The sequence below is a fragment of the Aspergillus wentii genome (assembly GCF_001890725.1).
Source record: "Aspergillus wentii DTO 134E9 unplaced genomic scaffold ASPWEscaffold_7, whole genome shotgun sequence".
Lineage (NCBI taxonomy): Eukaryota > Fungi > Ascomycota > Eurotiomycetes > Eurotiales > Aspergillaceae > Aspergillus > Aspergillus wentii.
In genome coordinates, this window is record NW_024467838.1 from 1,449,542 (window position 1) to 1,476,972 (window position 27,431).

Consider the following 27,431-nt stretch of genomic DNA (forward strand, 5'->3'; position numbering starts at 1 on the left):
GCAAACCCAGGGGAATCCAGCCTTCCTGTCTGGGAGAATTTGTGGCCTGAGTGCCTGCATGCCTGAATGCCTGATCTCCGCTCGACCCACCTTGGGGAAAGGCGGGATTATTCTGCCGTCCGCCAAGACGCCTAAATAGGCGAACATCTCCCACCAAGCGAGGAGCACAGAACAGATTTCTATCCTCCTCGTCCATTCAAGCGTCTGACAAAATGAACACATAATACACCTGCTATCTATATCTGCCTATCTTATGAATAGGAAAACTAACACCAATGGGCCAGTATGGTTTTCTTTTAGCATAGAAGACGATCTACTCTGTCGGTCATGGCAGACCCTATAGACCCAGTGCCAGCCCTTTGACAAGGACTCGTCGAGATTTCGCAATGCGCAATTTCGGGACAGGCTCTTGTTTGTAATCTGCCAATCTAACATGTGAGTGGCATACGACTCCCACAGTCCTTTGTCCAATGATTCCTCATGACTGACAACATCCAGATTCGAGACTCCAATTCTCCCTGTGCTGGCTACAGACTATTCGCCTGTCTTCCGCCATCGCCGCCTCTCCCGTCAGGCCTCCCGCAGGCCCCAACCTTTCAGCAGCCTCAGGCACTAGCGGAACTTCCCTTATCGACAAGGTCCAGCGTTTCTCAGCAACTACCACCCCGACGATGGCCGAATGGTCTAGGGCCCTGGTTCCCTCCCTGCTGTTCGCTCAGACGGCGTTCTTCTTCGGAGACGTCGATCGTACGAATCTCGCTCAGGCCAATACCTGTTCGAATTCGAAGCCGACAAGGAAGTCTTCAGATGGTGCGATCGCTGATTCAACTCAGATGATAGACAGGGTTTGCCAGCCCGTGTCGCTAAGAAAGCACGAAGACATGGGGTTCCCGAATGGATCTTCTGTAGTTGGCCTTTTTTTGCTTTTTGTTATAGCTTTTAGTTCTAGCTGGATGAAGCTATATGGGCCCACAAAAATGCATTTTTTACAAATTCGTTGAAAAAAAAGCTCTGCAATTTCTGATTCATAATCTATGTCGATCATTCCAGCGCGACCGTGGGATTGAATTTATATGGGCAATTCAAAAGATTCCTGCAGCTTGATCTTGGGCTTTTGAAGCTATTCGCGAGCGCGGCGGCACGCTGTTGCTCCCTTCTTTCCTTGCTCGAAGCACTTCCCGCTTTCCGATCTTGACGCGCGACTGCCCATTTCACCCATCGCATTCGCGTCCTCCCTACTTCTTCATCCAGCGTGTATGAAGTATTTCCCGTACTCTGCCGTTTCCTTCCCTTGTACAAGTAAATTGGAAGTTCTTCGAAAAGCCCACCTCCATAACCATATTCCACAACTACAACATAATATTATAGAATATGTTTCGATTGACCATTCCATAGCTAAATATTTGTAAATACAAGGTTGATAGATAATTTAAACATATAACCCCGTCCTACAATGCTTGGTCGATGCGTTGGTTACTTGACGTCCAGCATGTTGCCAAGATTTATATACATTCGCCCCACCCGTCGGCCCCACTAGTTTAACACAGATAACCTCCCCCCGAAATATATAGCGCGAACCTCTACGCCACCAATTTGATCAGCTGTGTAACTAAAATAAAATAAAAAGAATAAAAATTTGCATCTGCTAGTCGGTGCATAAGGACGCGCTACATCCATGCCAAACTAGCATGGTCGGGGTGAAACGTATCGGGGTCCCTCCATTCGAATTTGCATCAAGAGAATGGACGATGAATTATTTTCAGATAATGAAAAAAGTATAGCACGATTCAACGATGAGAATACAAAACATAGAACACAAATATATAAAAAGCATAAAAACATACAACAGCAGGGATTCGCTGGTGGTCACCCACCCAACTACTAACCTGCCGGCGTGTGGCTTAAGTACGGCTGAGCGGACGGGAAGCCCTGTTCTCCACACCCTGTGGTCGTATGTACTAGAAATTAGGGGACAAGGAATTATATCTTAAGGACAGTCAGTATACCAAGTTCAAACCCGAGTATTTGTCTCCAGGGTGAGTTAGAGGGTGAGGCCGCTTTGGTCGCGCGACCACAGGTGATTCAAGTGTGTGTATAATAAACAGGGTGGGCTCCAAGGGCAAGACACGCCAAAGGCCGCCGGGATTGGGTTATAAGAATGATGCTAGGAATGTTCCATCGTCATAGTTCAGGGGGTTTCATTGCCACTCCGGGACCTTGGTGTTATATTGTTCATAGCATACATGATATTACTCAGAAAGCAGTGAATTTGACAACTGCTGTTGCGTGATTGCTTCACACACATAAAATTTAGTCGTGATGACGGACAGATAGATCCTAGATAACTCTACACAATCGGAGCCTAGACTGACCAAGAATGAAAAGAGCCATAGAGGGAAATATAACGGTCCCATCCTAAAACTAAGGGAAGATATTCCAACCCTCAAGCCCCCTTTCGTCATGGGTCGACGACTCATTTCCATACTTGGCATACTTGATCGGCAATTCATTTGCCACAATATACCCCAGCGCACAATGATCGAAGCTGACGCGGTGTTGGTTCTTGTAGAAGCTATCATATTTCGAATCCAACGCCTCAACCAATGTCTTTACCTTGCCATCCGGGTGCAAAGCTTCCCAGGGTTTCTGGCAGGTGCGGCCTTTGCATGCCTTGAGAACAAGGGTCAATGCATCTAGTCGATGCTGCACCTTTGACATTGGAGTGTTTAGAATCTTCGATGTCGAGTTGTATAGATTCTTCATTTGATGAGGGTCATTCTGGTTGGTTTAGCTCGTATCAGAATAGGAGGCTGGAGGAAGGGCCTACCGTCATGTCATAGACCTCATGATCACCCTCACACCAGACCGAATAGAAGATATTGTACCCTTTTCCAATGACACGAACGGCCTTGTAGGTGTTCACCCGGTTCCTCAAAGCAACATACTGCTTTGCAGAAACCGTCCCCCAATGCTCTACTTCGACGTGTTCCCAGGGCTCATTTGGATCAGCTTTGCCGGACTTGGGAATAGCCGCACCGTCGAAATCACCCGGTCCCTTCGCACCAGCCCACTTCACAATCGATGGAGCAATATCCAGATGGGAGGTGACGAGGTCCGATGTCTGGCCCTTGGGGATCCCAGGACCGCGGATGATGAGAGGGACGTTGACGTCCTCTTCATACGGGCATCGTTTGCCGGGCGTCAGCCGGTGCTGGCTGATGTGGAAGCCGTTGTCGCTAGTGTAGATGATATACGTGTTATCGAGGATATTGTGTTTCTTGAGTGTCTCGATGGCGGTTTCGATGAGATCATCAATCGACTGGAGGGCTTGCAAGCGAGCTCGGTAGAATTCATCATTCTCTTCGATTACAGAACTGTTGAGTTGGCGGAGTTCTCGAATCCAGCTAGCACCACTGGGCTATTTCAATATTCAATCAGTATATGGCGGTGAAAGTGAATGCTGAATTTCTTCATACCTGATCTGGGTTAAACGAGACATTCCGAGGGACCTTTGCATCCGGGAATGCGTTCTTGTATTTGTCCTTTGGAAGTGGCGGAGTGAACTTTCCTGTCTTATAATCGTAGTTTCCGTGCGGATTAACCGGATTCATGGCAAGGAAGAAAGGCTTCTCCTTCTTGACGGCATCGTCGATCCATTTCATGGATTTGTTGGCGAGTAGGTCCGTTGCAAATTCTCCCGGGTATGACTTTGGTTTGTCGAGATTGTGCTGGACGGTTGTATTCCAATACTGGTATGTCCCTGTCGACGCTGTCAGTATACATCCACTATGCAAAAGAGGGAAAAGGTGTACCTGGCTCAATAAAAAAGTCGTGTCCAGTCAAGCCCATATTCTTCAATTGTAAATCATAGTTTTTCGTGTCGTGGCCGTTCATGAGCTTGCCAGTGAAATAGGTCTCATAGCCCCCATTTTTCATCCACACGGGAAGCCATTTCTCATTGTAACCCTCGTCGATGAACTTTTTGAATCCACCTGGACGCTGTTAGTCCAGTTCTGTCTATAACAGAGCCATAAGAACTCACCATAAGGTGGACCAAGGTTCGTGATATTAGTATTGTGTGCTGCTTTGCCAGTCCACAAACTGGCCCGAGCAGGGCAGCACAATGCCACGGTCGCATAGTGATGGTTGAAGAATGTCCCTTCGTCTGTTAAATACTTCTTGGCCCGAGGCATATAGTCCAGCGAGTTCATTCGAAGATCTTGATCGTCTGTCACGATGACAATGAAGTTGGGCTTTGCTGTTTCATTTCGGCTTCCGCTTGCTGCGATGGCCCCGACGGCCACCGCTAACCACGCAAATGAATGAAAAAGCATTTCGAGATGATGTCGTTGAACAGTAAGTAGTTGGGGTATTCTCGAGACTTATCAAGATACAGATAGCTGCCAAGACACGGGATAGCACGCAATCCTTCAGAGCTGATCGGCAGTGAGGACCATCTATCATTCCTTCTTTGATAACATCTTCCGCTTCAGCCCCCTCAAATACGGGAATGGAAAGCTTCTGTATGGCTTTTTGCATGGGGCCGAAACAAACAGGCCGTGTTTACTCGTGTTCTGTCTGAATGCAAAACCCTGCACAATCGATCTGCAGCTGACGTGAGAGGCAACCTGTAGAGAATTTCTTTGATTGGGTTGTCTCTTTATATTTAGTAATATAATTGATTTCCGAATGACGGGTTCATTGCCCCGGAAATCTACGAAGGGATATCTCAAATACTATCAAAGAGCAGAAGTCGATACTTTACTTCCGTCATTACTATACAAGGGTTTTCACACAAATATAGTTAGTTACCAGCTTTCAGCCGCTTTTTCTGTACCCTTACTGACCTATCTATAAATAGAAAGTGATATTTGACTTTTATATAGCTGACGTCAACATGTGGCACATTCGATTGATATAAATACCTAGTGAAGCTTATCTGTAGCCTCAGCATATTCTGGACTTTTCCTAAGACTCCTGTTGAAAACGCACTAGCAGTGACTGTCGTGACTGTCTAGTTGAAATAGAAAGAGATGATCGCTGTCTGCGTGAATTTTATGAAGTTCTGCCATCCAACTGTACTGGCATTGTCACTATGAAGGCTGTGACAGGTAAAGTAGATTCTTAGAAATTAATAAGAAAGCAGCCATGCTGATTTGTCCTAGAACAATACAGAGGGATGTGGACCATAGTCCTGGGCCCAGCCCTATAGCTTCAACAGAGTTGGCTGATTCCAGTCAAGCAAATGAACCATGTTGTTCCTCGCGGGGCGATGTCTCATGGTTTGATAAGACTTTTTTGGGTTTTGCATTGCGACCATTTTATAGGTCCTCTTGCATCACTAGCCTGCACTTCACTTCAACAGCCGGCCATGGAAGTTGGATGGCATAAAATGTGTCAATGAAAATATACATCTGTAGAATGGGCATGCTGTCCAAAACAAAAAGGGTTCCCAGATTTACTGCTACAAGTGCCACTGAGGTAAGCCTCTGTTGGTTCTATACTATCTAGGGAGGGGGGGGGGGGATATATACTGATCCATATGCAACAGGCCGTTACTCATGCTGTAGAACAAAGCATCAACATCATCTCCATGTCTTGGACGATGAACGGGATAGCAGCAATAGTGATGATATGGACAAACTCTCCACTGCATTGAAAAACTGCATCTGATAAAGGTATCCTTATAAGGTATTTTGCTCTGCCCCTGATAATAGCTATAATAACCAGCTAAACGCACATTATCCTGTCCAATTCAGTGATTTTGTTAAAAGATTCACAATAGGAGCAACTACATTGACCTAACTTGAATTTTTAGACTATTAATAATCACCTCTTATTACTCTACTAATTTAAGGTTTTTTAAAAAGGACCCTAGGAATCAGATGCCTATTATAGTAATATTCTTAAGTAGTTATTAAATAATTAGGTTGAGAATTCGAGGACGAGAGATATTAGAAGACAGCAGGTACAAACAAGTCGCCTATGGTGCCTGCGCTTTTGCCAAAGCCACTTGAGGTCCTATCTCCATCAACAACACCGGCTTTAAACCCAAACTGCGATAAAACATGTAATCCTCAACTAAGCACTGAATACCGCCTTGTTTGCCTCGGCCCACTCTTCCAAACTTGAGGCTTGGCCGGCATACCTTTGAAGGTTAGCGGCTGCTTGTGTGTACATCTCTCCTTCGAACGGATCAAAATCATCGCCGCGTCTCTCTTTCGGTCTCAAAGACTCGACCACCCTCCTGGACACAAATTCTGGTACCCCGATCTTCAACAGGTTTTCTATTCCCTCCTTCTCATCCCCTTCAATCACTTTGATGTCTTTGCCAAGCGCCTTGCTAAATACGCCTACGGCGTCTCTTTGGGACACAAGCTTTGGCCCACAGAGAGGGATGGAGTTGCGCGCTTTCGCGCCTTCGGTAGCCTGCATTCCTCGGACAAGCAGCGTCCCCGCCGCACTCCCAATGTCCTCGGGCGAAATCCAGTCGAGTTTGGCATCCGGGTATGTGAGTTGCACCTCTCCTTCACGAATCATACCCGCCCACCAGCCCGCATTGGTGCTAAAATATGCTGGCCGAATCACTATGTAGCCGTCGCTGCCAAAGACCTCGTCCAGGTTGACCTCGACCTGTGCATGGGAATACGCGATGAAGTCTGTCTGTGGTATGCTCCTGATATCACCGTGGACACTAATGCTGCTCAGGAAGACAACAAGCTCAATACCGGAGGACTTTAGAGCTTCGATGGTGCGTCTCATGTGGTCTGTTGTGCCTTGCACCAGGTATATGAAGGCACGCTTGGCTCCAGTTGCTTGCACGGCAGCGTAAACGGTTTCGGGTTTGGTGAGATCAGCCTGGACCCTTTCGAAGCCGCCCGCCTTCTCCTGCTCCAGGCTGAGACCTGGAACCGGCTTTTGAGTGTCGCGCAGAGCAAGAACCACTCTTGCTCCATGCTGATGCGCGATACGAGCTGCGGCACAGCCAACGTGGCCAGTGGGTCCAAAGACGATAGCAGTGGTGGTAACCATCGCGAAATGATTATCGGGTTGTGAAGATGTGAATGAGAGTACAATGAATAGAACTCTTGGGTATTGAACCGGGTTATCACCATGAATAAATAAATATTTGACTCGACGGTGTTGCCTTGGCCGACGTCATGTCGGTATTCGGGCTTCTACAAGGCCGATTTCTCGTAGTGATTTATCATTATAGGCTTTTATGGCACACGGGATATATCTCAAAAAAAGACTTGGCGAGCAAGAGTTTCAGGCTTTGATTAGAAATAAATACGATCCATCGAAGACTCCAAGCGGAATTCCGAGCGCGTACAGAGCTTCTCCAGAACCGACAGAAACTACGCACTTTTCTTATGCATTGCTTCTATAAGAATATATGAAGTCAACCTGGTCCTGCAACACTTCTCGTCGTCTTGAACGCAGTGTGGGTGTCGCCTGTTGGGAAGATTCAATATGCGCATCCCGATTGTACTTTGCGGCCGCCTGGAGAAAGTGGGTTCTATTGTGATCTCAGAGCTGGAACCTGATTATGAAGGTAAGACAAGCTTGAAACCTCGCATAGTTTTCATTGATTTTTCTTTATTTGCTTCTCCTTTTCTTTTTTTTTTTTTTTTTTTTGCCCTCGCATCTCACAAGGTAATCAGTGATACATTTTGTCATGAGCGTCGAGGACGGTGTACGCAACTTGCCACTTATCCTGTCTGGTTCCACCCCAGTGAATGAGGAAAGCAGTCTCGGCTCGAAAAACTACTCTGCTCTTCCCAAGGCTGTCGTTCTAGGAGGCGGATACGATGATGATGCTCTCACCCGTCTACGTGAGGCTGTTGCGAGATCGCCAGAGACAGTAAGGATACCATGGTTGAAAGCGGATCTCGAAAAGACAAAGGGAGGTCCTACGCCTGGGTCAGAGGAGTACTGCAGGGCGGCAGCATCTCGGATAAAACATACCCTTAGAACTGTCCTGGAGGAGAGGAATTTCAAGTCAGGGTGGGATGAGATGATTTATTGGTAATAGCACATCGCTACTGTATACAGGACATAGCAATGGAAAGATACACGATTGATACGGCTCGCAACACTCGGTACACGGATGACAGGGAGGAAAAGCCTCTTGTAAACCAGTAAGACGCACGGGCTTGTTATCCAAGGGATCAGTAGTCTTTACAAAGATAGAACACAGTAGATTTCCAGGGTACCATGATAATAGCAGAGCAGAATTATCCTGGATAGGCATTACCCCAATAAGTGATGCCCACCTGCAAGCGGGTGAAGTTGTACAACATTTATAAATACGACAGGGCCAAGCTACAAGGAGTTAGGCATGACAAGGCCCTCCAGGTCCAGAAAAAGGAGCTCCACGAGAAACGAAAAAAGGGTGTAGTAGGTTTAAGGCGGTAAAGCATAGTAGGCAGGTAGGTTATACCGTAACTTATAACAGGGGCCTACTACTCATACCCCAAAGTACCTGGTATGGGTTGGCTATAATAGGTACTAGGATGCCCATAGACAGCAGGCAGTGGTGGACAGCAGATGGATGGTTTAATATGAGCTGTTTTCGGCGCCCTACTAACAGTCATAACCGACAATTTGGTTTATTAGCTGTTAGTTAATTATAGGAATACCTTATACCCTTTATCTTTTTTACTTATATCTCCCATACGCTATAGTTCTATGATTATATTTCTTTTAGTAGTTAGTATGTTCCGTGCGCCCCTAATAGGGATAATTAGATGGATCTCTTGGCAAAAGACTCGGAGTCAAGTCGACCTTATTCTACCAGGGGATAACATCGGGATCAAAAAGGATGATCGAAATCTCCGAGGATTGGACGATCTAAAAACAGGATCCTCGATAGCCACGGCCTTGGCTGCCGGGCTAGTGGCACTGATTGTTCACTGTGTTAAACTTGTTGCTCTTTACCATGAGTGCTATTAGAGCCATCTGATAGGGAAAGTGGCGGAGCGCGAGTTTCAAAATATCCAACAACATGAATACATGAAGCAAGCGTTTCAACACATCGACTGTCCCGCTAAATCTAATGACAGTTATATCAGAATTGGAGTTGGATAGTTTTACGAAAAGCTCGCCGAAAGAATTGCTGAACCATGCGAGGATTGTGATCTTTGGTAGAAGGATATCGCAGAGATGGCTCGAAGCTTGTTATAGGTAATTAGAGAACCATCCTCATCATGGACGTCCAAATTTCATGTCGAGTCTCTAGGCTGGACATCATCTCTGGCAACCTTTTGCTGAGCTTGAATGTTATCTTAGCTGTGCTCTGTGCCATTTTCTTTCCCTATTTAGAAATTATCTAAAAGTGTCTGCCTCCCCTACCATATTCAGGAACTGTAGAGTAATATTAAAATATGCTTTATTTTAATCCCTCTAAAGCATGGCTTTGAGTAAAAAGAGAAATATGGCAGATTAATCTAATCACTGTGCTGGTCGAGATGTTGCCCGGCATCCTACTGTAGTGCTTGCCAAGATTTACATACATCCGCCCCACTAGCTTATCGTGGATAACCTTACCCACAATATATATAGCGCGAACCGCTATGCCATCAGAGCTTCATCACGCTCTCACTCGGCATATCATCTCAGAGTAGAAGCGAGGATGGGTCGTATAATGCGGTGCTACCAGACCTCTACCTAGACGAGCGCAGGAGATCTTCCGTGCCAACCACTCGGACTAGTTGTGTAGCCAAGAATCGATTGTATCAAACCTAACCGTTACCTCAGTGCGGAGTATTAGAGTGCTACTTCGAAGCGTCCGGCATTTTCCATTTTAGTCTGGTGATATTTTATGGTCAATAGACTGTTCTGGCGAACAGGGGAGAAGAAGAATTGCTGTGTAAAAGTGAGACTCAAAGAACTTTGACCGGAATTCAGATGAAATTCGATATATAAACACTGCTTGTTAATACCCAATGGATATATAAACTATTGTTTAAATTCAGGCCAGGAATTGCAGTATACTGGTCATGTGACTTGTACGTGCCAGTGCCTCCTGCGACAATTAGGGAAAAGTTTCAATGGCTAATCTATCCGCCCGCTCATTCTTTGATATTGATGCCTCGGACTATATATATATATATATATGCTTGCTGTAGCAGAAAAGCTTCAATCTTGTTGACTTGGCGAGACGCAGCATTGCCATTGGCGCTAATTGTCTGCTTACGTTACGCATCTTTGATAATCATTCATGCAATGCTGCCCAACTCTTGATGTGTTTACTTATTAAGGTCACATTAAATCTTGCCTCCTATCTCTGTCACTGTAATTCCTGGGTGTTTTCAAAATCCACAAACCGTTGCCTTATCGAAAGCCCATCTCTCTTCACGCCCCAGCAAAGATGGGCGGATCTCTTTACGTTTGTTGCCAATGCAATGATGGACCTAAGCTTTGGGATAGTCAACCACGATGTGTGGTGTGTGGCCATAATGCCTGCGGTGTATGTAAAAAAAAAAAAGTTTATGTCCTTATTCTTCTGATATTGACATTCAAATAATTATAGGGATACCGTCATAGTCATTATTCTTATACTTTTACTTTACCTCGGTGCGACAAAGATGGTCTGGAATCATGCAGACAAGACTGGCTGGATAAGAAGGCCAGGCTAGGTGCAGAACATGATGAAACCCTTACTTCAGCTTTCGTCATTGGAAAAGTCTTATGCCAAGGAAGACGCTATAAGGCTGCGCTGGGATGGTACCGCTATGTATTTTTAGCGGAAATCGCCACGCATGGACCGCATGCTATGAGAACCTCAGAAACCAGAGGAGCCATTTCTGAATTGTTGACTGGCCTAGGGCGACATGAAGATGCAAAGCGTTGGGAAGTTCCCGCTGATATTGCAAACCTAGGCTGCAAACCTGTTGAATAATACTCTCTCCATTTTGATATCCCATTTTTCCTTGCTGATAGAGAATGGCATGGTATCAGGCCTATCTCTTTATCCGATCACATGGCAAGTGCATCTGCTAGCCTGCGATCAAGTTATCCAGGGCTGAGATTAATCCTCGTTACTGGCATCTGTGGTGGTGTACCATATACCAAGAAGAAGAGCATCTTGGTGATGTAGTTATCAGCAATCATATAATCCAATACGACCTTGGCAGACAGTACCCTGGGGAATTCATAATGCGAGATACCCCGGAGGATAATCTCAGCACAGCGTCCAAAAGCATACGCAGCTTTCTGAATATGTCCAATACAATTCACGAACGAGATCAGCTTGAACGAAAAACAAGCATGTACTTGAAGCATATCCAGAACAGCCCTACTCTTGCCCGGCGGGGACCAAGATACCACTATCCAGGAGCTTCACAAGACAAACTTTTCCACCCAAACTATGAACACAAACACGATGATTCTTCCCGATGCCTTTGTGCCAGTATTTGTGGAGGATTAGCTACTATTTGCAGAGGCCACGGCAGCATCAGCCACCGAGGCATTGTTGGAACGATATCAGAGATATGCCAAACCGCGTAATAGGTCTTTTGTATTTTGAGACCATCAATCCGGGAATATATATGTAGGCATTCCACAGCAGAAACCAAAATATATATCAATCGCCTTGAGGGTGTAAAGAAAATTACTAAAAAGAAAAATAAAATAAATAATCAACGCAAGGGAGGTTCATACACCTAGGCTATGTATCCGTAGTCCGGTGACTGATGGTGTCCATGATCTTACAGCCGACGTTGAAGGTTTTCTCATTGGCTGATCAAATAAGGTTAGCCAATTAGGTAGCCGTGACTTCCTAAACAGACCCACACATCTATGGCGTAGCATTAAGTTGCCAGCATACCTATCTAATCACGATACGATAGATCCCACCCTATAATACGGGTAGTAAGGATGGGGAGGCTGCCATCATCTCTACAGGAGAGAACAAGTTTTGGTCTCATATACCTTTCATAAGCTATATACAGCTACCCAAGGTGTGATTCTGCAAGCGTGGACCTTGAGATTGACAGAGTAATTACAAAATGGCCACATGAGATGATCAAAGGAAGCATATCGATCCGGTGTCTGACACAAGTCCTTCCTCAATTGACATATTCCCTATTCGCGGTAACATCATCTCCTAGATACAGGGTAAGCAACGGGTATGCAAGCGAGGAATGCAGATTGTAAACTCACTTAGGGGTCAGAGCAAACCCAATTGCCCATAGCCTCACCGGTGCAGGTCTTGTCGCCACAGCAATCATCATCAGTGGCGCAGGTATTGAAGACGTCACCACAGCGCTGGAGCAGTGAGTACAGTATTTAAAATAAGGCCATACGAAGCATTTGTTGGAAATGGACCTACCTTCTCCATATTCGGGGCAGCGGCAGCAATGCCCACCAGAGACAGAATGACGAGATTGAGGAGCTTCATTGCGACGATTGGGAGAGAGGGCTGGCTTGTAAATATGATTGCTGGATATACTTGAGTTATTGATTCTAGATGATGATAATGCGAATTACCTGTGAGCTCAATGGGTATTTATACCTTTCATTCTACCCAAAGTGGTCGTTGAATTTCCTAATGCCAGATATCCCGAGGATTCAGACTGAACGTACACGTCAACATAGGACAGTCTGAGCCTCTGAGGCGATGAGTGTCTGTCGATCTCAAAGGTGGAACTGAAGCGGCTGGCGCTGACAGTTCAGCCTTCCATGACATACCAACAACAGATTGATCTAATAAGAAACGAAAAATCGAGTAGGCAGTGCTCTACTGTCGAGTATTAAACTTCTGAAGGAATATGCCCGGGTGGGCGATCACTATTGTCTAGGCCTACCTAGAGCAATGCTTCTGTCTATCTTTCCTAGATATACTCGCATCTGATGTTGATTTACACCCTATCCAGATGTCGTTTTGACCCCACGAATACAATATACTGCTTAGACGATAGCTCCCATATGCCTGTACATATAATGGCCGGAGATGACAAGGCTGGAGTGCCAAGACTGGAAAACAAGGCTGTTCGTCTCCACAATATCGATTCCTTCTCTTTGTGGCTCTGGTTCTAGTGCTTATGGCCGATCCGTGGGGTCCTGCATGACCGACTTTATTGGTGAACACCAGATCCAGATAGCCACCATGTCGCTTATGGAATGGCAGTTAACCATATACTAAAGTGTACACCGTGTATACTTTCAATTTGGGGTAAAAACCGATATGCAGAATGCTGAAAGGGAAAATTGAAGCCAGAATGAATCCTGACTGTCTGATTACTCTTTCAGTCTCAATACCACGATCCTGACTGTATGTTGAATGTACTAATAAAAATCGCTTTAAAATACAGCTGTCCGATTACGTCACGTTAATTTGGCCTTACTAATGGACCACCGCCACTCCACCTCTAGAATATCTCCTCCACCACCACGACAAAGCTATCTTTGACAATGACCCGAGTCAATCCACGCACCAGGACGGGATGTCTTCCGTGTCGTCGGCGGAAAAAGAAATGCGATGAGGCGAAACCACAATGCCGAGCATGCACGCGTAACAAGCTGCAATGCTCCTGGCCTCCCCACATCGTCCGCATATTTGGCCTTGACGCTGAACAGACTGGGGATTCTGATGGTTTAATACCGTCTGCTGCGCCGGCTACCAACATTGCAACACCAGAAGGTGCACAACATCAGTCGAGGAGAGAAAATGGCGTCGCATCGTGGCCTTTAGAAAAGAACTTTTTCAGCACGATACAAGCCGGCATTCTACTGCCAGAATCTCCGATGCTCTTGTCGCACTATCTAGAAGATACAGCGCCCAAATTGGCACCAGCGCCGGGCATACCCTGGGTATCGTGGATATTGCCAGTCGCCAGCAATGACGAGCTCCTGATGAACGCCATTCTCGCTTTAAGCGGTGGTCATCTTCTGTATAAGCTGCCTGATAACCCAGACATCTCCCATGCCACGCATCGGCATTATTCATCGACTGTGCAGACTCTTTACCAGGTATTGAACGATGGTAGCATGTTATCCGAGCCTTTGACTCTGCTTCGGGTGGCGTTGGCTATCTTGATTCTCTTCCACTATGAGGTATGTTTCGTGATATATGCCTTTACCCGACTAATTGGATACAGGTTGTGTCTGGAAATATGGACGGATCCCCGTTTGTCCATCTCCGGGCGACTCGGCAGCTGGTCTTAACGTTGAGGAGTAAATCCCGTCAAGTGACAGCGGCCGAACAGAAGTTGTACGGATTCGTGATGGAGGTCTATTCATACATTGTCCTGTGCAACAGCATCACTCCATTCGCCATGAATCGCAACAGGACTCTTATCTATGACTCTTTTCTACAAACCTTTGATGACTTGCAAGATTTGGGCGCATTCGGTGTCATGTTCAGCGGCGGCCATCACCTCTTCGAACTCATCTCCGCAGTATCTCTATTTGCTGCTCAAAACCCAAATCCAGACCGCCACGAATACAGACAGCTCAAAGCTAGAATCAGCGCCTTGGAATCTCCCATCCCCAAAGAACCCGAGTGCCGTGCAACCCTCGAGGTATGCCGCATAGCGTTACTGGCATTTCTGGAAACCGCCAACTTGCCGTTTTCCAAATACGACACCACTCGCATGCAGCACCTCCAGCCCCTGCTGGACGTGGCAATGCGAGACCTACCCCAGATCCTGCCGTCCAGCTACTCGTGCATCCTGATGTGGCCGATAATGATTATTGGCTCGTGTCTGATGGAGGAAGAACAGCGGGCGGTAGTCTCGCATATGCTGCTTCATAACCAGTATGGGATGAAGAACACGGCTCAAGCAAGCATGCTACTCGAACTACTCTGGAAGGATCCTGATGAGCGTGCATTTGGGCCATATGGCCTTGGGCTATTGATGGATAGGCACAACTTGGATTATGGGGTTATCTGAACATAATACAACGTAATAAATTAAATATCTATAATAATATTACTTTAACTTTCCACATTCACTTCACTAGTCATACGAAGAATGCCACAGTTTGTCTGCCTGCTTTTATGACGAATCCCGCGGACACCGAGATCAGTCCTCACTACCCAGTCGGTAACATATGTCATACCTCGGTAAAAGAGACGGCCTTAAGAGTTTATTTTGTCATATTCCTACATCTTATCTCTAGCCGCGATGCTGTTTGCCACTGCTTTCGTTGATCATCTCTAACCCCACAGTGCCCTACCCATAAACATCTAATAACGCACATTGAGCGGAATGCTCGGCATCATGAATGATCAACATGTTCGATAACCGCGGCTGCAGATAAGCACGGAATGCAGCTATAAATCCACCTCGAGTACTCTAAACAGAACTGTATAATTCATCACTGTCACAATGGCAAACACATACGACGTGGTAGTCGTCGGAGCAGGCCTCAGTGGCCTCCAAGCCGCTCACTCGATCCAAGCTGCAGGCTTCAAAGTGTGCGTACTCGAAGCCATTGACCGGGTCGGCGGCAAGACGTTGACTGCCCAATCGTGCGAGAAGGGCTTCAACGACCTCGGCGCGTCCTGGATCAACGACACCAACCAGAGCGAGATGTTCAAGCTGTACCAGCGGTATGGCCTTGAGACGGAGACTCAGCGCGACTGCGGCGATACTCTGATTCAGTCGGTGGATGGGAGTGTCGTGAAGGTGCCTTATGGACAGCTGCCGGTATGCTTTACTTTGCGTCAGGGAAGGATACAATATCTAACTGTTTCAGGGGGATCCCGATGTTCTGCTACGCCTGCTGCAGGTGTTTCGGGACGAATGCGCCCTGATTGATCTGGACAAGCCGACTGAGTCGCCGCGCGCCAGGGAGATCGACCAGCTCACCTTTCGCGAGTTTTGCATTCAGAGCGTGAAGTCGGATGAAGCGGTCGGTGTTGCTGATGTGCTCTCGGTGTCTCTACTGGGGGTGCAGAGTGACGAGGTCAGCGCGCTCTACATGCTTCTTTACTTTAAGAGCGGCGCTAGAATCGACAATATCATCTCGGACGAAAAGAACGGGGGGCAGTACTTGCGATGTCGACAAGGTATCACCCTGGTAATGACGAATCCTATCACAGCGTTCACTAAGTTATACGCCAGGAAACCAAACCATTGCTCGGAAAATGGCCGAAGAGCTAGGGCCTGGTGTCGTCTTCCTCCAGATGCCAGTGACTGCCATTGATCATTCTCGACGTGGACACTGTGTGGTCCATACCCAGCGCGGCAGACCCTTCCAATGCCGCAAAGTGATCGTCTCCATTCCAACCAGCCTATACCACAAGATCACATTCAGCCCAGGCTTACCAGAGAAAAAAGCCATCCTAAGCGACAACACCACGACGGGCTGCTATACAAAGATGATCTACGTCTTCCACGAGCCATGGTGGCACAAGGCCAATCTATCCGGCGTGCTCGACTCCGACAAGGGCCCGATCATCTTCTCCCGCGATACCAGCATCCCCCAGGACAACCAGTGGTCCATCACCTGTTTCCTGGCCGGCGACAAGGGACGAGACTGGTCCAAGCTCCCCCGCGCATCCCGCCACGCACAAGCCTGGGCGCAGTTCAGCCAGAGCTTTGGCAAGTTCACCGAGGTCCCTCGGCCAGCCAACACGCTGGAGATGGAGTGGACCAAGGAGGCGTTTTTCCTGGGCGCCCCGTGTCCGATTACCACGCCCGGCGTGCTGTCGGCGGTGGGGGGCGAGATGGCCACTGCTGTCGGTGATGTGCATTTCGTGGGTACGGAGACTTCTCGCGAGTGGCGGGGTTATATGGAGGGGGCGATTCGCTCTGGGCTGCGGGGAGGAGCTGAAGTGGTGAGGGGATTGGATGCTGCGAGTCGTCTTTGATCTGTATGATTAGTTATAATTGTTCTTTCTATTATGTATGTCAGTAGGCTTTGTTGGAGCAAGACTCGTATGAAGATTTCTCACAATAGCCAAAGTATATGGTAGATTACAAGTACGGCTGTTCCAGGCCATACAGTCGTTTAGGATACAATGAATTGATTTTATTGATTGAATTAATTGCTAATCTAGTGCCATCCCGGGTTCCGCGCGTCCCGGGATGCACTCTAGTTCTTTGCTTGCGTATATGGCACCTAAATGTAGAAACGCCGAGGCTAATAGGTCGATAATTCAATGACATGGCTCGGCTCTCCTCTTACTATATTTGTTTAAGCTTGAAAAGAGAATTTAATCATAATGGACCATTTAGGCTCACTAGTTTATCCCGTGCTTATCTACAGCCGCGCTTATCGTCCCAGCTCCACTTCTCTAGCGATTGTCAGTCTCTTATTCGCCGTGATGCTAGGAGGTATCCACTTGACGGCGATCATATAAGAAGAATGAGGTCATGTCATGGACCAGAATTTAATTTATATAAGACGCTGTGGCCAGGTTGAATCCTCACTTCTACCAACTCTCCCTTGCATTTCAATGCCCAGAGTAGTTTTCTTGCATTATGGCTAATCATGCCCAAGTCATCGTCATTGGCGCCGGCCTGTCAGGTCTCACAGCTGCTTCGGAACTGCATCGTCAAGGCATTGATGTCCTCGTACTCGAGGCAGCACCCAATATCGGCGGCCGAGTCAACTCAGCCACTACCAAACTCGGGTCCCATCTGGATCTCGGCGGGCAATGGATTGGGCACGGACATCATCGCATCGCTGCTCTGGTAGACAAGGCCGGAGGTACGACATATCCTACGTTCTCGCGCGGCTTACCAACAATTGTCCGTCAAGGCCGCACTGTGTCTATCTTTTCTCCGTCGGTGCTTCTGGCGTCCGTCTATCTCGTTTTGCTCGAGCTCGTGAGCAGGATGTATGTTCCGCAGAGCTGGATCGCGGTCTCGGTTGACAAAGCGATTGCCACATGCGTCCCGTTGGAGATTGCGCGACAGCTCCTTTGTCTCCTCGTTGCGGTGTCGTCGACCGCGGAATCGGGCATGTACTCGATCTACAGCTTTGCTAGGTCGATTCCGCTATCTGGCGGGTTATCGACCATGTTAGGGACGCAAGGCGGCGCTCAAGACAGTTTGGTCGTGGAATCGATGGGTATCACTACCTCGATGCTAGCCAACGAACTCCCTGGGAAGATTCTCACCGACAAGCACATCACCAGCGTGTCGCAACACAGCGATGAAGTGACACTGCGCACAGCGTCCGGCGAACACTTTCACGCCAGCAAAGTCATCATCACGATTCCCCCGCCAATGCTGAAAGGCATCACCTTTGATCCGCCGCTATCCTCCGACCGCATCGCGCTTCACGAAAACACCCGCATGGGCGTCGTCTACAAAGCTCTTGCCATCTTCGAACACCACTTCTGGCGGGACGGACCAGGCGGAGAATTCCTCATACTCGACGATCCCGCATGTGGCGTCTTCGATTCCTCATCACCCGGAGGCCCCGGCCACCTGTGCTTCCTCGTCGCCGGCACCCCCGCACGCCAGCTCGACCAGCTCGACGCGACGGTGCGACGCGAAATGCTACTATCTCGCCTTGCGCCTCATCTCGGGCATCAAGTCTTGAATCCTGTGGACTGGCACGAAAAAGCGTGGCATTTGGATGAATTCTGTGGTGGTGGGTATCTAGGATATCCGCTTGTTGGTACCAGTGAAGGGCTGCTGCCGATGCCTCATGCGCCGATTGGGAATCTGCACTGGGCGGGAACGGAGACGGCGCAGGAGCATCCGGGATATCTTGAGGGTGCTGTACAGTCGGGCGAGCGGGTCGCTTGTGAGGTTGCTCGTGCTCTTCGTGGAGAGCACGCTGGTAGTCAAGAAAAGATGTGATAAGGATGAGTCCACCGTGTATTCTTAATCATATTAACAGATCTCGATGTATTTATAGGACGGCTGGCGTTTAACTGGAAACCATTTTTCAATCTAGTAAATCTGATATGAGGCTGCTTCTAAGCTGTTCAAAATGTTAAAAATACAAAGCAGATTGAATTGACTCGGTGATTTAGCTGAAATTAAGTGTATGTTTATGGAAATGTAATATATCCAGAAGAAAGATTGACCAGGTGCATCGCCCTAATTGAGAGCCCTGCATCGCGACGGAACTGTAGCAGTGTCTGGATCAGGTGCTATTGGGAATGACAGGCAGGCTGATCCAGTTATCATGATTCGCTCCAAAGTGCACATAGTTGTTGCCTTTAAAGACAGTTTCTGGCCTGTTGAATGAATAGTCAGCCTCCGTCACGTAATATCTGTCAGTCTTCTGTCAAGCTTACCTGTCGCTTGGATCATCATGTTGGAAGAGACCGCTCCCAGCCAGCTCAGATGCACCAACATCTAGAACGAGGCGCTCACCTCTCTGCACCACAACGTTTGTCGGCCATAGTTCCACATCCACCGTGTACACCTCATTGGGGATCACTGGAAGGACGTCGGTAGAGAGATAATCACGATGAGGCAGCCAAGGGCGATGCCAAGGGTGCTGATGGTTTGTCCGTCGCAAACTCACCCTCAGGGAGCCCTTTGTAACAGGAGCCGGCTCCCCCGTAGTCCCCGTGTAGAATACCTCCTCGCCAGATGATGCGATGTGACGAAGAGACAGGAACAAATCCATGTCAGAAGGTGTGGTCGACTGCCAGCGACGGCGACTCATGGAAACGCTGAGCCGCACCACAATGTGGCCGGTGATTTCTGTTTCTGACTCGAATGGGGCTGAGGTAAAGGATACAGAGGGATGGCAATCGTCACCGTCTCCGAAGGCATGGTACTCCACCTTGCGCATCGAATCTGTCGGCTTGGTCCACGAGAGGCCTTCATCAGGGTCGAGAAAGAGAGGCGTATACTGCGTCCTGGCAATGGGCCACTCATTCTCCTTCCTCCTCTGAAACTTTCTCTCGGCTTGGGGATCATTGTATCCCACGTTTCCTTTTCGCAGAATCAGATCAACCGGTGGGAGAGCTCCCTTCCTTGTCCATCCTTCACGGTCTTGGCCTAGTAGGAAGGCATCCAAGAAGCTCCGTTGAACTTCCACTTCTTCCGCATAATAGAAAGGGAGGTCATGTCGTCCAACAATAAAACGGAGATACTTCAACTCCGACCCTGCATGAGTGTAGCCCTGCACGTTGCCACGAAGATGGAGCATGATCCCTCCCCAATTAGCAACACTAAGCAAGGGCACCTGAATGTCTTCAAGGTTGTAGTTTACAGACGCATAGCGAACGCCATTTCGAAAATGATCCTCTCGCGGCCCGTCCATAGCGCCGACCCGATTCATAGCCAAGTCAGCCTCGGACAACGAGCCCTCAATCGTGTCATCGCCCCGGTTTTGGGCCGCTCGTCCCGGCAGTCCATACTGGTTTGGACCAATCTGTCTCTTCCAGATGGTGTCGATACCCGCGTTGCAGAGAATCCCACCGTGTCGGGTGGCATCGCGGTAGAAGTCGGAAAAGCCTTCCCACGGCACAATAGCAGCCAACCCCTTGGGTCTGCGAGCCGCGACCTGCCATTGAGTCGCGCCAAAATAGCTGATTCCTAGAAGACCAACTTTGCCGTTACTCCAAGCCTGCTCAGAGGCCCACTCGATCAGCTCACAAAAGCAATCAATCGTGGCCGCTGACAGGAAGTTGATAATACCAGGCGACTGACCCGTTCCGGTCTCATCAGCCCTGACGACAACATAGCCATGCTTGGTCCAGTAGCTCGGAGTTGGCGTCTCCCAGGCAGAGTGTTCCGTTTTGTGGTCTGCGTTAACCTCTGCGTAACTCGGGCCGTTGAAGCTACAGAACTCGGTTAGCCAGACTAACCATGATGTGCTGCCCTTGGACCTACTACTGATAGTGCACGTCCTTCCCATAGGGACCATACGTGGCGAGAACCGGGTGCTTTCCAGGGCCCGACGTTTTGGGTCGGTAGATATTGCAGCGGATGAAGCTCCCGTTTGTGAGGGGGACAGACACGTTCTTTTCAAAGATGTATGGGTATGAGGTCGTATCAACCGTGGACGCATCGTGCGTCTGAGACGCCATTCTGAATTGGTGTCGTTGGACTGTTCACTCGAGCTTCGTGATGCTGGGTGTCGACATGGGTATAGAGTGATCTATATAAGTCACGAGCAATAGCCCCGTCGACGTAGTCAAAACAGCGAATGAGATGATTTACCGTATTGTCCGTCGGGTTCGGGGTTTCGGTATCGATCAATATCGCGCCTATCTCCGCTAACGCCGCTCCCGTTTTCTGGGTTGTGCAGTGTATGCTGCAAGGATGAGATGATGTTCGGCTTGCAGGATATCCGTGTCTCCTCGAACAGGAGGCAGCTAATCCGTGGGTTGTTTTGGGTGTTTTGATTGACCGGTTTTCTCAACCAAAGGCGCTAGTGGTGACATTACGGTACAGAGATGCGGTCTGATTGACTAGCTCACTGTCATGTCACAAGGTATTCCACCGGACTGCGGAAGAAGTAAACATCATAGATGCAAGAAATCAAGTCAATACCTTGTGGGAGACCACCGGTTTGAAAGTATGGTAGATACAGTGGCCGCCACGGTATATATTTTCTCACCTGGAGATTCTCATTTTACATAGGGTTATGCTCTACATTACATAAATACCTATGAAGGGACTGGATATAGAGAAAAAAAGACTGCTTTTATGAAGAAAATACTGCGATACCCAAAAAGCTAGCTGACTTCGGAATCATTAGTTTGCTTGTACACTTAAGCTAACAGGGCACAACGGATTCATTGAGAAGTCAAGTTGTGAATCATCACTGTCACTAAATACTTCCCGGAACAGCAGGTAGTACTTTGCCTCTGCACTCCCCAAACCCAAACACCACCTCTCCAGTCATCTTGTTCCGACACCAAGCTTCCATAATTACCTCATCACCATCCTTCAAAAAGGTGTCATGTAAGTCTGAAGGCGCAGACTTGAGCATCGTCCGAGGGAGACCCCGCTCGACGAGGCAGCCAAGACCCATCTTTTCACCATCCGGGTTCGTCTGTATTGCAAAGTTAGGGGGCACCAGATACAAGGGTGGAAAACTCACTACACTAGAGGATATCGTTCCGGTTCCAAACACATCTCCTGTTGATAATCCCTCCCCGGCCGAGGCCAAGTGCGCCAGCTGCTGGATGGGCGTCCAGTACAGAGTATTGAGGTTGCTCTCACAAAGTCTGTACGACTTCTCATCTCCTGAAAAGAAAACTGTTATCCTGCCCCTTCCCCGGAAGAATGGGGAAGCACTTTGATCACTTACGGAGCAACGTGACGGACAAGTCAATGTCATAAGTCAGTGCCGCATCGTCCTGAGGCATCAGATGTGGCACTGGCAGAGGTTCTTGTTGCGTCGACCTTTCGCACTTGAACGGCTCCAGAGCCTCAATCGGCACGATCCAGGGACTCACGGATGTTAAAGAGCCTTTGGAATGGAAGCAGCCAAGAGGCGGCATTTCGAAGCCCTGGATCCGCCTTGACGACCAGTCGTTGAGGAGCGTGAAACCAAAAATGTGCTCCTTGGCCCTGGCAATGTCTACTCGCTGACCTCGTGGCACTGGAGTCGACAGCCACACACCCATTTCCAACTCAAAGTCGACCTTTGATTCGGGTTGGAAAGAAACAGCTCCGGTTTGAGGATCGGGATACATACCGTAAGGTCGGGTGAAGGGGGTACCTGAAACCGCAAGGCTTGAGGTGCGACCGTTGTACACAGACGGGATGGAGAACCAGTTGGACGACATCTCCTTCAGCTTCATGACCTCCGTGCACTTGAAAGTATTAGCCACCCGCAGAAGGAAACAGACACATCTCAGGAGAGGTAAACAAACGTTCTTTGCATGCTCGAGAGAGCAGTAAAAGTCGGAAAAGTTATATGTATGCATTGGCAGGTGGTTTTCCACGCTGGATAGCGGAACAAACGCCTTGTCGACGGTCTTGTCCAGGATACCACATCGGATTCGGGCCCTGACGGTCGCTCGAGTTCTTAAGGGCAGAACAGCAAATGCGTTCCAATTGTCCTGGACCGTGTCAGTCCCGATGGACGTCTCTCTGACAATGCTTCAAGGGACTCACGTTGGCGAAGACGTTGACGTCTAGATCTGGTATGGACGCAAAGAAGCCATGGCGGTAGAGCAGATCCAAATCAATGGCGAACTGCTGGAAAGCGACGGCACAGCGTTTGCTCGAGTTGTCGTCAGTGGAGATAACCCCGTACGGAAGATTATCGATGGTGAATGGAGTCATGGTGTCTATCTTTTCGTCCTCGCAAGAGCTGTGGGTGTCCTCGAGTGGGAGCGCTATCTGGAAGTAGGTATATAGGGCCGTGTAAAGCATGTGATTGGCCGCGGAACATCATAACCGCCGAGGCCGATTCCATTACCGGATTCGGCGATTTGCCGAACCACCCGTCCATTTCCCGAACGTTTTCATCCCACTCGTTATCATTCCATTCCCCGCAAGTCACTCTTTTGATTCTGTCATGTCTGGGAGGCCCAGACGATCATGTGATGCCTGCAGCATCCAGAAAGTGAGTCTCCGTTGTCCTACACCCACCTTGCGGGCGTGGAGTATCTGACGTCAATGCATCGTTCAGCTGCGATGCTGTGGCCAGAAACCCACTTGCCAGAGATGCAGGCGACTTGGACGGCCTTGCATCTATCGGTCTAGGAGGAGGACGACAACAGCCACAGCAGCAACTACAGGAGTAACTACAGGAGCAACTACAGGAGTAGCACCAAGCTCGCTCGCTGCTAGTGGTATCCGGCAGTCCTCCCCGTCACCTGTCTTGTCCGAGCCTTCTCTTTCGCGTCTTCCCATACCGGAAAAGCGGTACTTTGGAGTCCCAACCGCGTTGCTCCCGATATTGATAGACCTATACTATACTCACCTGAGCCATGCCCCCCTCCTCTTGTACAGACCTTCCCTGACTCGAGCTCTCGAGCTGGATACAATCCGAACCGATGTGCTGCTCAGTATTTGCGCCTTGGCTTCCCGGTATGCAAACTCAGCTTCCTTGTCCTGGTGCTCGCTCCTAACCTCTTATCACAGGTTCTACACGGACTCGAAAGGTGCGGCAGTCCTGGTCGACAGTCACTTTGATCGTGAATGGGCTGAAGCAGCGGGTCGGATGGCTCTTCGCGAGCTGGAGTCCCCCAAGGCTGACAATGTCGTTGCGTTTCTCAACCTAGCTCTCTTCTGGTATAGCCATGGCCAGTTCCAACGGTCGAATATGCTTACGGGTGCATCTCACTACACGATTCAGCCCCTAATGTACAACGCATGTACATGCTAAATTAACTCGCAATTAGGTTGTGCGTCAAACACCGCTTGGGTCATTGGCGTTCCTTCCGACGAGAAGAGCAATGGGAGTCTTCTAGACTCCGAGATGCAGCGGAGACGATTCTGGGGCTGTTATCTACAGTGCTCGTTCCAGGCTGACACTCTCTTCCCAAAGATACCCACCGAGGGCATGTTGAACATCAGACTTCCCTGCAGCGAGTCCGAGTTACAACTGGGGGTTCCTCAATCCAGCATCACGTTAAAAGATGCAGACAGCACGCAGAGCATTTATGCCGAGCTGGTAAGGGCCATGGCCCTGTGGTCATCCGTCGTCCTCCTCATCAAACAGACGGGTCTGACCCTACCAAGCCGTTTGGCTGAGATGCAAACTCTGGATGGGCGCATCCATGAGGCTTGGTCAAAGCTGGACCCGTGCTTTCACCTGGAATGCGCGCGGATGGCTGCAGTGCCCTCTCATGAATTGCCAACATTACTATTGTTGCATGTGATCTATCATCAATGCCTCTGCTCCCTGCATTCATCCATAGTCCCACTCTTCTCCTGGAGTCCTTGTGAAGGCGTATTTCCGTACGCGCAACAATTATCTGCACAAACGGCTTTTGAACACGCGAACTCTGTGTCGGCGCTTCTACATGCCGCCTCGGAGCTGGACTGGGACTGTCGAAGAATGCCGAGTTTCATCGGGTACGCTGCCTACTCCGCTTGCGCTACCCTAACTCCCTTCCTGTGGTGCTCGCAGCCACATGTCAGACAGCGCGCCATATCTAGCGTCTTGGCCAGTTTGAAGATTCTACAGATCCTGGGAAAGGACTGGGCCTTTTTGGGAGTTTTGGTGCGACCATCCTTGTTCTTGATGCACTACGCTAGCGATACTGATAGATTGCCCACAGGGAAGGTTTGCCTGCGGTCTGTACAAGGTGCACGCGAGTGCCCCATTTCCACTGACAGATGAGCCGAAAAACATGACCCCCGACGCCCTCAGGGAATTTAAACCAGCTAGTTCAAGAGCGCGACTTTCCATTTTGACACATAATTCTATCATCATCAGTGATCAAGGCTCAACCGCGCAGGCTGCGGATGATATTGGAGACCTTGGACTAGAGAATGCAGACTCTCGAGAACCCGGGCCGGCGGAAGAGAATATTGCTGGATTTATCGCCCAGATGTCGCGTGAGATCGGTGCTACAAGTAGCCAGTTACCGATCACGATCCACCCGTTTCTACCCTCGGAGACTGTCGGCTCTTGTGCCCTGGACGGCAGTTTTAACGAACCTACGATCGGGCCTGACATGGATCAGTTTGGGCATATTGATGATTTCATTCTGGACCTGATGCGGCAAGAAGGTCTGTTACAGCAGGGAGCATTATAAGTACAGGATTTGCTGTACTGCCTGTATTAAACGTAGTCATATATGCCAAGCCTGTATGGGAAATATCGTGCTGATTTGGGATGGTTCCTTTGTAAAGCAGGGAAACCACTTTCACGTATGAGCGCTGTCTACCCCTTGGAGTCGACAAACTTATACTCAGGTTTTTACAGCTACGGTGCCCTCGACTCTACGATATCATGGAACGATCAGACCATAGGGGGTTCAAAGTCAAAGTCAATTAATGAACGCAGACAGGTCCTTCATTATCATAATGAATGGGGAAGTATCTAGGAAGTGGTGCCTGTCTTGTCCGCCCTCTCAAGTTCTAGTCGGCCATCCCACCAGAGGAGACTGCATTCCTGGAGTAACCCGTGGCATTGAGAACCTTTTCTCCGATCGTGACCGGATGAGCGGCTATAATGGTCGTGTTAGATTGTGCCCATTATGAGAGCCGTGTGAGAGACCTCATACCAGAGAGTATAAAATACATTCTTGCAGGCTTATCGGAGTAGTTTGTCCATCCGTGGATGGTGCCTCGCTGAACACAAACATCGCCTGCTTTCATATCCACCCGAACTCCATCATCGAGATGACTGCAGGGAGGAAGTTGGCTGAGAAATCATCTCTAACACAATGGGAAACTCGCATGGACATACCAGGTAATCTCACCGCTGTGCAGAATCCCATAATCCAGAGATTCCGTCCGATGGAAGATCTAGAATAATACACATCGTCAGCTCAGTACTTACCAGCCGGTATCCCAACTCACTGTCTCCGTGTTCGCTGGAAAGTCGACGACTCGGAGCACGGTGCCCGTTTTGTTTGACAGGTCTGCGGTGCGTGCTTGGGCCGGATCAACCCATTCATCATTGGATGCGGGGAATTGATGCGTCTCATAGAGCACGGCAAAATTGCACTTGATTGATGTTGGGAGACAAGGAATCACATTGTCGTCCACGACGATGGCTGCGCCTTGTGGACTATGTCCGGTGACGATTCGTCGGGGGTGGGGAAACATGGTGGAAGACATCTATCTGTTTGTAAAAGTGATGGACTCCACCGGATGGGAGAAGAAAGAAATGAATCAAGGCTGCTGCTGAAGGGGATATACAGTCACCAAGCTATCGCACTGTGTGGGCACCATTTAGATGTGGCAAATAACCCGAATACCCCGAATAACCCGAGCCTCAAAGTTTCCTCATTCGGTAAATCGGGATTCACCTCAGATACAGCCAAATACCGAATGCTATAGCGGAGATACCGGAGATTAATTATCAGAGGGGAGAATCGGGAATTCGGTAATTGTTCCTGGGCCCTAACCGACAATTTACGGTTTACATTCTCTCGCCCACAGGTCAAAGGCACGGGTTGGATCGCTGTAAGGCGATATTGCCTTGATCAGCCGTTTCCCAAATCCATACTAGATTAGTGAAGGTGTAGTATGTTTTCTCCAGCGTCGAATGGGAGTCGCCCACTGGAATAACAATCCGTAGTCTACGTAAATCCCCTCCGTCATTTCTGCTTAGTATATGGGAGTTCGCCTGGACCCATGTATCCGAGGGCTCGAACATGGAAGATTCCGATACGGCTTCAATTAAGGCAAATGCGTGCTATGTCACCAGGTAATGCTGACGGATATGGAGTAATTGAGTCAACCAAGGAATGGAGAGGCAGAGTAAGGAACAGGCGGTCATGAAAGCAGTTCATACTACTGATTCTCGGTACAGTCTTCTAGCATTCTTGGTCTCTGCCCCGGGAATTCCCTCAATGATCTCTAGTTCCTTTGCTGTAAGCATATTTGCTCTCGGCTTTGCAGTAAATAGATTGATTCCCT

The 27,431-nt window shown here is 48.7% G+C and overlaps 14 protein-coding genes across 14 annotated transcripts; 8 read left to right on the top strand and 6 right to left on the bottom strand.

The window, feature by feature from the left end:
* The first annotated feature begins 190 nt into the window (after positions 1-190).
* ASPWEDRAFT_44330 (uncharacterized protein) lies at positions 191-1,325 on the top strand. Its single transcript, XM_040836241.1, has 2 exons — positions 191-435; positions 499-1,325. The coding sequence occupies exon 2, from the start codon at positions 672-674 to the stop codon at positions 999-1,001; it is 330 nt and encodes a 109-aa protein (XP_040685919.1). The 5' UTR covers positions 191-435; positions 499-671; the 3' UTR covers positions 1,002-1,325.
* An 865-nt stretch (positions 1,326-2,190) lies between these two features.
* Positions 2,191-4,436, bottom strand: ASPWEDRAFT_139929 (sulfatase family protein). Its single transcript, XM_040829393.1, has 5 exons — positions 4,043-4,436; positions 3,813-3,992; positions 3,477-3,760; positions 2,828-3,418; positions 2,191-2,778 (listed from the first exon to the last, which is right to left on the bottom strand). The coding sequence occupies exons 1-5, from the start codon at positions 4,332-4,334 to the stop codon at positions 2,422-2,424; spliced, it is 1,704 nt and encodes a 567-aa protein (XP_040685920.1). The 5' UTR covers positions 4,335-4,436; the 3' UTR covers positions 2,191-2,421.
* Positions 4,437-5,881: 1,445 nt separating this feature from the next.
* ASPWEDRAFT_44332 (NmrA-like family protein) lies at positions 5,882-7,071 on the bottom strand. The gene has a single exon (XM_040836242.1). The coding sequence runs from the start codon at positions 7,030-7,032 to the stop codon at positions 6,082-6,084; it is 951 nt and encodes a 316-aa protein (XP_040685921.1). The 5' UTR covers positions 7,033-7,071; the 3' UTR covers positions 5,882-6,081.
* A 402-nt stretch (positions 7,072-7,473) lies between these two features.
* ASPWEDRAFT_117236 (uncharacterized protein) lies at positions 7,474-8,032 on the top strand (the record flags this gene model as incomplete). The annotated part of the gene is made up of 2 exons (XM_040828719.1): positions 7,474-7,555; positions 7,665-8,032. 2 exons carry the CDS (start codon positions 7,474-7,476, stop codon positions 8,030-8,032), a joined length of 450 nt encoding a protein of 149 aa, XP_040685922.1.
* Positions 8,033-10,305: 2,273 nt separating this feature from the next.
* Positions 10,306-11,248, top strand: ASPWEDRAFT_44334 (tetratricopeptide repeat protein). The gene is made up of 2 exons (XM_040836243.1): positions 10,306-10,471; positions 10,535-11,248. The coding sequence occupies exons 1-2, from the start codon at positions 10,373-10,375 to the stop codon at positions 10,901-10,903; spliced, it is 468 nt and encodes a 155-aa protein (XP_040685923.1). The 5' UTR covers positions 10,306-10,372; the 3' UTR covers positions 10,904-11,248.
* Positions 11,249-12,165: 917 nt separating this feature from the next.
* On the bottom strand, positions 12,166-12,403 carry ASPWEDRAFT_175542 (uncharacterized protein; the record flags this gene model as incomplete). Its single annotated transcript, XM_040831371.1, has 2 exons — positions 12,166-12,270; positions 12,335-12,403. The coding sequence occupies 2 exons, from the start codon at positions 12,401-12,403 to the stop codon at positions 12,166-12,168; spliced, it is 174 nt and encodes a 57-aa protein (XP_040685924.1).
* A 1,013-nt stretch (positions 12,404-13,416) lies between these two features.
* ASPWEDRAFT_186454 (Zn(II)2Cys6 transcription factor) lies at positions 13,417-14,946 on the top strand (the record flags this gene model as incomplete). The annotated part of the gene is made up of 2 exons (XM_040832130.1): positions 13,417-14,058; positions 14,103-14,946. The coding sequence occupies 2 exons, from the start codon at positions 13,417-13,419 to the stop codon at positions 14,895-14,897; spliced, it is 1,437 nt and encodes a 478-aa protein (XP_040685925.1). The 3' UTR covers positions 14,898-14,946.
* A 389-nt stretch (positions 14,947-15,335) lies between these two features.
* Positions 15,336-16,822, top strand: ASPWEDRAFT_31174 (flavin monoamine oxidase family protein; the record flags this gene model as incomplete). Its single annotated transcript, XM_040833510.1, has 3 exons — positions 15,336-15,656; positions 15,739-16,018; positions 16,074-16,822. The coding sequence occupies 3 exons, from the start codon at positions 15,336-15,338 to the stop codon at positions 16,820-16,822; spliced, it is 1,350 nt and encodes a 449-aa protein (XP_040685926.1).
* A 613-nt stretch (positions 16,823-17,435) lies between these two features.
* Positions 17,436-18,767, top strand: ASPWEDRAFT_31175 (flavin monoamine oxidase family protein; the record flags this gene model as incomplete). Its single annotated transcript, XM_040833511.1, has 1 exon — positions 17,436-18,767. One exon carries the CDS (start codon positions 17,436-17,438, stop codon positions 18,765-18,767), a length of 1,332 nt encoding a protein of 443 aa, XP_040685927.1.
* Positions 18,768-19,056: 289 nt separating this feature from the next.
* Positions 19,057-20,959, bottom strand: ASPWEDRAFT_116865 (CocE/NonD family hydrolase; the record flags this gene model as incomplete). The annotated part of the gene is made up of 3 exons (XM_040828692.1): positions 19,057-19,150; positions 19,211-20,710; positions 20,763-20,959. 3 exons carry the CDS (start codon positions 20,957-20,959, stop codon positions 19,057-19,059), a joined length of 1,791 nt encoding a protein of 596 aa, XP_040685928.1.
* Positions 20,960-21,575: 616 nt separating this feature from the next.
* ASPWEDRAFT_44341 (uncharacterized protein) lies at positions 21,576-23,187 on the bottom strand. Its single transcript, XM_040836244.1, has 5 exons — positions 23,001-23,187; positions 22,757-22,945; positions 22,189-22,696; positions 21,979-22,124; positions 21,576-21,930 (listed from the first exon to the last, which is right to left on the bottom strand). The coding sequence occupies exons 1-5, from the start codon at positions 23,169-23,171 to the stop codon at positions 21,706-21,708; spliced, it is 1,239 nt and encodes a 412-aa protein (XP_040685929.1). The 5' UTR covers positions 23,172-23,187; the 3' UTR covers positions 21,576-21,705.
* Positions 23,188-23,434: 247 nt separating this feature from the next.
* ASPWEDRAFT_175548 (fungal specific transcription factor domain-containing protein) lies at positions 23,435-25,597 on the top strand (the record flags this gene model as incomplete). The annotated part of the gene is made up of 6 exons (XM_040831372.1): positions 23,435-23,454; positions 23,521-23,631; positions 23,682-23,921; positions 23,976-24,166; positions 24,236-25,059; positions 25,118-25,597. The coding sequence occupies 6 exons, from the start codon at positions 23,435-23,437 to the stop codon at positions 25,595-25,597; spliced, it is 1,866 nt and encodes a 621-aa protein (XP_040685930.1).
* A 325-nt stretch (positions 25,598-25,922) lies between these two features.
* ASPWEDRAFT_31179 (cupin domain-containing protein) lies at positions 25,923-26,615 on the bottom strand (the record flags this gene model as incomplete). The annotated part of the gene is made up of 4 exons (XM_040833512.1): positions 25,923-26,011; positions 26,069-26,190; positions 26,254-26,312; positions 26,367-26,615. 4 exons carry the CDS (start codon positions 26,613-26,615, stop codon positions 25,923-25,925), a joined length of 519 nt encoding a protein of 172 aa, XP_040685931.1.
* ASPWEDRAFT_44347 (uncharacterized protein) lies at positions 26,606-26,875 on the top strand. The gene has a single exon (XM_040836245.1). The coding sequence runs from the start codon at positions 26,661-26,663 to the stop codon at positions 26,847-26,849; it is 189 nt and encodes a 62-aa protein (XP_040685932.1). The 5' UTR covers positions 26,606-26,660; the 3' UTR covers positions 26,850-26,875.
* Positions 26,876-27,431: the final 556 nt, after the last annotated feature.